This window comes from Centroberyx gerrardi, chromosome 15 (assembly GCF_048128805.1).
Source record: "Centroberyx gerrardi isolate f3 chromosome 15, fCenGer3.hap1.cur.20231027, whole genome shotgun sequence".
Lineage (NCBI taxonomy): Eukaryota > Metazoa > Chordata > Actinopteri > Beryciformes > Berycidae > Centroberyx > Centroberyx gerrardi.
Window position 1 is genome coordinate 8,301,097 of NC_136011.1, and position 7,713 is coordinate 8,308,809.

General features: G+C 43.2%; 1 protein-coding gene across 1 annotated transcript; it reads left to right on the forward strand.

Annotated features, from left to right (window-relative positions):
* The first annotated feature begins 1,551 nt into the window (after positions 1–1,551).
* On the forward strand, positions 1,552–7,483 carry mlh1 (mutL homolog 1, colon cancer, nonpolyposis type 2 (E. coli)). The gene is made up of 19 exons (XM_071913278.2): positions 1,552–1,699; positions 1,958–2,048; positions 2,138–2,236; positions 2,386–2,459; positions 2,552–2,624; positions 2,712–2,803; positions 2,915–2,957; positions 3,332–3,420; positions 3,518–3,630; positions 3,728–3,821; positions 3,909–4,062; positions 4,355–4,704; positions 5,068–5,198; positions 5,980–6,088; positions 6,190–6,253; positions 6,336–6,500; positions 6,608–6,700; positions 6,788–6,901; positions 7,259–7,483. Exons 1-19 carry the CDS (start codon positions 1,593–1,595, stop codon positions 7,406–7,408), a joined length of 2,205 nt encoding a protein of 734 aa, XP_071769379.2. The 5' UTR covers positions 1,552–1,592; the 3' UTR covers positions 7,409–7,483.
* Positions 7,484–7,713: the final 230 nt, after the last annotated feature.

Below are 7,713 nucleotides of genomic sequence, written 5' to 3' on the forward strand. Positions count from 1 at the left end.
TAATAATTAGAGTACATATTAGCATTTGTAGCTCTTGACTATGAATGTATGTAGAGCAACAGTCATACTTCTACTAGAAAAGAACAGCTTTAATATGCTATCTAGATGGTGTTAAACAAAACTTTCACTCATAGTAGAGCAGATAAAGAGGATATGGAAATTTCCATCCTGCTACAATGGGTTTACTTTTCTGTTGGGAATACACCAACTGTAGATAAAAGGATTTGGTTGGACTGTAAAAAAAGAAAATGGGAGTATGGATTAATGGATCTGGAATTTGGACCTTTTATGGTGGGTAATATTCCATATCAGATCCCTCCAGTAGCCAATACTAATATACAAATCAGAGAAAACAAAGATTGATAAGGCCTGTACATGGATGAAATTTGAAATTTTGGTGATGCATATTGGCTGGCAGGCCTAGTAGTTAGAGAGACTGTCCTTCAACCGACCCGGATTCAAGCCCCAACATGGATAAGCACCTGTCCTGCTGAAGTGTCCCTGAGCACTGAATTCCTAACGGCTCCAGGAGTGCTGCTCTGTATGATCCTGACCTCTGACCTGTCTTTGGGGCAAAGTGAAAAGATAATTTCCCTAAAGGGATAATTTCCCTAAGTATCACATTACTTTACATTGTTGATCAAAGGACCTTAGTAGGTCATGTAGGGCCGGTGTTTACATTCCAGAGTTGGACATGCCAGAGACTAGATAGGCTTATCAGTACTAACAGACAAAAACAATTGCAGTGCAACTTGGAGTACAATGCACCCATTGTTATGACAAAACCTGAAAGAGTTAATTTGTTCGTTCTGCTGCAGTTTAGTGTTTATCCTCTATACATACAGTAAGATGTATGCATAGAAGATATTGATGGAAATGTATTGTAATATTAACATTATACAAATTATGAACAGATCTTCTGTATTTGAAAAGTAAGGATTTTGGTATTCTGTGTTTGGAAAAGGTGTGGTAAAGGTAAATGTGGAAAGTGAAATCAGATGCGCCTACTCCGGTAGAATACAGTATTGTTGATTAGTCGATAGGAGCGCTGTGCATATTTCCACGCTGCAATCTACCAAAAACTCAAACACAGAAGAAGATTTCTGTCCTCCCGCCACAGGCCCCGCCCCCACGGCGAGGAACGTAATGAATGTAACCAATGTAACCAATGGGCGGATAGAGGGTGTGACGTTTTCTCCCCGCGCAGTCCTATCAAAGATTGTGTATGTTTAAGCGATTAATCACTCAGTCGTTTAAAAAAAACGGACCCATTTTCCGACCTTCAAAATAACAAGCACTTTCGGCTTGTGTATAGTTTGTGCTAAATAACCCTTAGATGTTCTTAACGGAAGATATCTTCGAGAGTAGGCCAAATCTCGCAACTTTTCCATTGAGAGCTGTCGTTTGCTCTGTACACGGAAATAGAGACAGAGTGAGACCTCTTCCTTCTTCGTCCTCTCAGGTGTCGTTAGGCATGCACGCAGTTGTAGTACTGGTTGTGATGCTAGCATGCAACGTTTGAAGCTAAATATCTACGACTTTAGCTAGATAGCATTGTACTACACTGAAACTAAGTCAACAGCACTGCGAACATGGCGGGAGTTATCCGGAGGCTCGACGAGACTGTTGTCAACCGGATTGCTGCAGGAGAAGTCATCCAACGTCCTGCCAACGCCATCAAAGAAATGCTTGAGAATTGGTAACAACATACTTCGTAATCTCCAGTTAACACAGATAACACAAGCTAATGTTAGATATTTAACCGAGGACATTAATAACCAGTACTGAGACTAATAGAGGATTGAAAGTGACAAATATGAAGGCATGCATCATTGTGTACATCTCTGTTGTGGCACACGCGCTTAACACAGTAACACAGTAACAACAGCCGTGTGACATTGCAAGCTCATTGAACGGGACACTAAATCACTGTAACCTGTGTTTCCTATTCTGACAGTTTGGACGCCAAGTCCACCAACATTCAGGTGACGGTAAAAGAGGGCGGACTGAAGCTCATCCAGATTCAGGACAACGGCACTGGCATCAGGGTAGGCGGGGCTCTGTCTCTGTCAGCGGTAACGTTACTGTGTTTCAGCTGTGTTCCCTTCTTTGACCCACTCATCTCTCGTTGAGGTAGAAAGAAGATATGGATATTGTTTGTGAACGGTTTACCACCAGCAAACTCCAGACCTTCGAGGACCTTACAGCCATTTCAACCTATGGATTCAGAGGGGAGGTGAGCAGTACGGATATCTAGTATTTTGTATGAATAAAGGTTAAATAAAAAAAAGTATTAGTCTTCAGGGTATAAAATGATGCACATACAGTATACAGACACGCATGCCATGTTGTACCTCATATCTGTTTGTGTGTATTTGTTTGCAGGCACTTGCTAGTATAAGCCACGTTGCCCATGTGACCATAACAACCAAAACAGCTGATGCCAAGTGTGCTTACAGGTATGATTAAGTCCCAGTCTTATACACTCATCTCTAATGTTAGTTTCTGCTGGAATTACTCTTATTCATGAAGTGTTTCCCATATTCTGCAGAGCCAGCTACAGTGACAGCAAACTGAAAGGCCCTCCCAAACCCTGCGCTGGAAACCAAGGAACACAGATCATTGTGAGTTCATTGAGCACAACACCTCTTGAAGGATGAAGTGTATAGATGCTGAGAAGACCCGTAATAGTTTCCTGTCCCTGTCTGCAGGTGGAGGACCTCTTCTATAACGTGTCCACCAGGAGGAAAGCCTTAAAGAGCCCCAGCGAGGAGTACTCCAGGATTGTAGAGGTGGTCAGCAGGTCTGTCACCTGGGCTTTTCTCATTATAACTCCTTGTCCCTGTTCTTCTAACTGATTCCTTTTTTAATTAACATATTGTCTGTATTGTCATGTCACAATTTTGTTTTGCAGATATGCCATACACAACTCGGGGAAAAGCATTTCAGTCAAGAAGGTGAGATGTGCCTACTCTTTAATTCTGCCTAGTTGGGCTTAAAGTGAACAAAGCATTACCGACTTCTTAATACCTGACACAAGAACTGAGCTATTAGAGGATCGTTTCTGAGAAGGTTCTTGATGTAGACTATTGTCAAACCATTGGGTGCAATTGTCATCTACTGGGCCAACTCTACGGTAGCTTTTGACGATAGTTGATCAGTTGAACTGCTTTTCTGTGTGTGCTTCCCCTGTGTGTTTATGTCATTTGCTGCTTGTTTGGGAGCACACTGCCAGAATGTACATATACAGTAGGCTTTCAGGTGATTTTCCTTTGCTGCAAGCACTTCATCATCTAAGGTCTGTTCTTCCGGCTTGTCTTTCTCTTGCCAGCAAGGAGAGACTGTCGCTGATGTGAGGACTCTACCCAACGCATCCATACTGGATAATATTCGAGGGGCTTTTGGCAACGCAGTCAGCAGGTACTAATCAAACAAGAAAAATGTGCTTTGATGCTCCATGCAGTTCTGTAACCTTATCACATTAATGCTGATTCTGCCATTGGTGGCGTGTTCCCAGGGAGCTGATCGAAGTAGGCTGTGAGGATCAGAAGCTCGCCTACAAGATGAAAGGCTACATCTCAAACGCAAACTACTCCGTCAAGAAATGCATCCTGATCCTCTTCATCAACCGTATGTAGCACAGAAAACTCAGTGGAAACTTAACTGAATAATAACTGAATCTTACGGCCATTTTGTTGAGTGGAGATTGTGATGTGTGATCTCTCAGATCGTCTGGTGGAGTCGAGCGCCTTGAAGAAAGCCATTGAGACGGTTTATGCTGCGTATCTGCCCAAGAACACACACCCGTTTCTATACCTCAGGTAACTACATTTTCCTCTGTATTCTACTGTGGAAATCACTGTGGTTAAATGCAATTTGTATTTACTGGTCCTTGCTCACCACCACAGCCTGGAGATTGCCCCACACAATATAGATGTGAACGTCCACCCCACCAAACACGAGGTGCACTTCTTGCATGAAGACTGCATCATTGAGAGTGTTCAGAAGCACATCGAGAGCAAACTGCTGGGCTCCAACTCCTCGCGCACATACTTCACACAGGTACACTATGACTCTTAACACTATCTGTAGATATACTGGCATTGTTAAAGTGATAATCCACGCGTTCTACCTCCTGTGCAGCAGAGGATTTTTCCCAGCAAAGACCTACCAGACAGCTGGTGTTTAGAATAGCAGATGTAAAAGCTTTCATGAACTGGCTATAGGTCGAATCACTATTCTGTTATATCAGTCAGTGCCACTGTGTAATCTCACAAATGGGTACAAAGAATATACCAGTACATGCATAATGTCAGATATACTGTATGTTTATGCTGCTGTATTCCCTGTGCAGACCTTGCTGCCGGGGCTGTCAGTCTCTGCCGGCGGCGAGGTGAAGTCCTCCTCCGGCTCCACAGCCACAGAGTCTGGCGAGCGAGTCTACGCACATCAGATGGTGAGGACCGACAGCCGGGCGCAGAAGCTGGACGCCTTCCTCCAGCCGAAGGAGAAGCCGCCTCCGGACCCCGAACCGGCCGGTCCCAGCAGCAGCAGGGAGGCTGTGAGCGAAACCCGCCGGCCTGCCGCCGCAGACATGGACGAGACGGAGGATGCGGAGATGCTGGAGGCCCTGGCCGAGCAGGAAGCAGGGGTTGCAAAAGACGGCGAAGAAGAAACCGGCGTCAACACTCAAGAGCTTCCCAGGTGTGTGAAGCTGTGGACACACTACACGACTTTTAGCGTGATTATAGCCACGCTCTAGACTGATTTTCAAGATTAGTACTAGTTTGGGTGGGTTGTGTCATGTGAGAACTGTGTGTGTCTAGTGAACTCAAAGTAGTGTATGATCCCCGTCTTTAACTTATCAAGTGTGTGCGTGTTAAATCATCTAGTGTGTCCCTGCTTAATCTACTATGAGCTGGTGCGAGTTAGTGCCCGGCCAATACAATACTGACTGGACTGTAGTCAACATTATATAACAGAGGAGACAGCACATGCAGAGGAGCACATGCAGAGTTTATCTTGTAGATGTAACAGCAGTGTGTTTGTTTGGTTATTCTGATCCAGGAAGCGTCCCAGGACAGACCAGGAGGAGGAACAGGAAGACCTGACGGCCGAAGCCGCACCCAAGAGACGAGTTATCAAGCTGATCAGTATCAAGGAGCTGAGAGCTGAGATCACTGACAACACACACAAAGGTAGACGCAGCAATATACATACATGATCCGCTAACTAGATGGATAAAATGTAATGGCTTCGGGCCTTTAATTTATTTCCCTTACCTGTAATTTTATGCATCTTTTTTTGCATCTCTACCATTTCCCACTATGTTGTCAGGGTATCCATAGGTCCTTAAATAGTCTGAAAATGTTTTAAAATAAACCAGCTAAATAAGCCTTAAGATACAGTAAATCCAGTAATTAGTCTTATTTTTTCACCATGCAGGTTTGTTTGCACTGCATGTCCACTCTTAATATCATTACAGAACAGTGTTAGCAGTACAATTATCTAAAACATGATTTTTTTCTACTGTATCTGCATTACTGATCATAGTTGGATTTCATGTCACTTCAAAATTAATTTCCTGGTGTCCTTTTTCTTATTCTGCCGATTCGGTTTTATAACTTTCATTAACTATGTTCAGTCAGAAATAGGCTGTTTTTGCAAGGTCTGTTCTGTATTTTTTTTTTTTTTTTTTAATTGGTCGTAAAAAAAATTGGTCTTGAAAAATTAAATGTGGCTTTCTAAAACCTGCAGATACACTGTTGTTCTGTGGTAATTTAGATTCTGTTATCCAGTTGGGTTGTCTTTATTTAAAGGTGAGATGTATTTTCAGCTCATCTACACAAATTTGTATTTTTCCTTTGCTTTCTGTGTTTCTTTTGAATCATTTTATTTTAATATTTCATTGTGCTTTTATTCCTTGGTTTCTACGTTTCAGTACTATTTTGGGGGGGGTATATGATTTGTTGTCTTCAGGTCTTCAAGATATGCTCCAGAATCACTCATTTGTGGGCTGTGTCAATCCCCAGTGGACTCTCATCCAGCATCACACCAAGCTGTACCTGCTCAACACCACCAAACTCAGGTCAGAGCCACAGGCACAGGCAATGACACACTGTTCACTTCAATTGTTTCACATTTGGTCACTTTACATCTCATCCCACTCTTATTTTTTTTCTATTGCAGCCAGGAGCTTTTCTACCAAATACTGATCTACGACTTCGGGAACTTTGGTGTACTGAGATTATCTGTAAGTACCAAAGCCTCAAGTCTAGATTATGATTGATCAGAGCACACAGGATATGATTCTCATGGCTGATTCTGTGTTAAAGACGCCAGCTCCGATTTATGACCTGGCCATGTTGGCCCTGGAGTCTGAGGAGAGTGGCTGGACGGAGGAGGACGGACCCAAGGAGGGCCTGGCTCAGTACATCGTGGATTTCCTCAAGAAGAAATCCGAGATGCTGGGGGACTACTTCTCCATGGAGATAGACCAGGTCAGTTGGGAGGGCAGGGTGGAGACTGCAGGTTCACCGCGTTGTAGCAAGACGTTTTATCAGTCTGTCATTAGTCGTGTTGTAAAACCAAGCTGTGTGCCTCATAGGAGGGAAATCTAACAGGGCTGCCGCTGCTGGTTGACAAGTACACCCCGCTCATGGAGGGTCTCCCGATGTTCGTCCTGCGCCTGGCCACTGAGGTAACGCTCCCATCAGTCTCTCCTCATTCAACAGTTTTCAGAGACACAAACTGTATCTGAAGGCTCTTGCTGTGTGCTGTTGAGCAGGTGAACTGGGACAATGAGAAGGAGTGCTTCAGAGACTTCAGCAAGGAGTGCAGCCAGTTCTACTCCATCAGGAAGCAGTACATCCTGGAGGCGGAGCCGGGAGAGGAGCAGAAGGTATGGAGGAAAACCAAATAAACAGTTACTAATAAATACAGGGAGTCTGCAGGTTCCATCAAGTGCATTTTAAGACTTTTAAAGACCTAATTCATGGCAGTTAGAATGACATGAGACCAATTTTGCAATTTAAGAATAGTGAAAATTAAGAATATAGGTTTTAGTTTAGATAATACAGGCCTAATTTCAGACTTTCAGGACCTGTAGACACCCTGTTTCAAGTGTTAATGAGAACTACACTTGCTCATACGCATTACAACATAACTTTGTCATCCTCAGTGTGACAATAACATGACATGATACATGTTCATGTCTGAGGATTATACTGATCAGTGTGCGGTGTAATGCTTGTTTCAGGATGCTGAGTCATGGCGTTGGAAAGTGGAGCATATCATCTTCAAGGCTTTCCGAAGCCTCTTCAGCCCCCCAAAGCACTTCAGCGAGGACGGCAGTGTGCTCCAGATCGCCAACTTACCTGATCTCTATAAAGTGTTTGAGAGGTGCTGAATCTTTTGATAGTTTGACTGAAAATCACATACATGCTGCTCTAACTTTTATACTTTGTAATATCACTGTTGTAAATAAATATTATATGAAAAATTGCTTCAATTGTTTGACTTCATGAGTGAAAAACGGACAGAAATGGATTTCACTGTCCTTAACCATTATGCAAGTATTAGGGTTTAGGAAAATTGTGTTGCATCTAACAGTCAGAGTCCCATGCCTTTGTTGATGAGTCAGAAGTTTACAATGCTACATCTGGAGTTAAAACAGGGTTAGTATCAAATGTTCCACAATGGTTGTGCTATTTT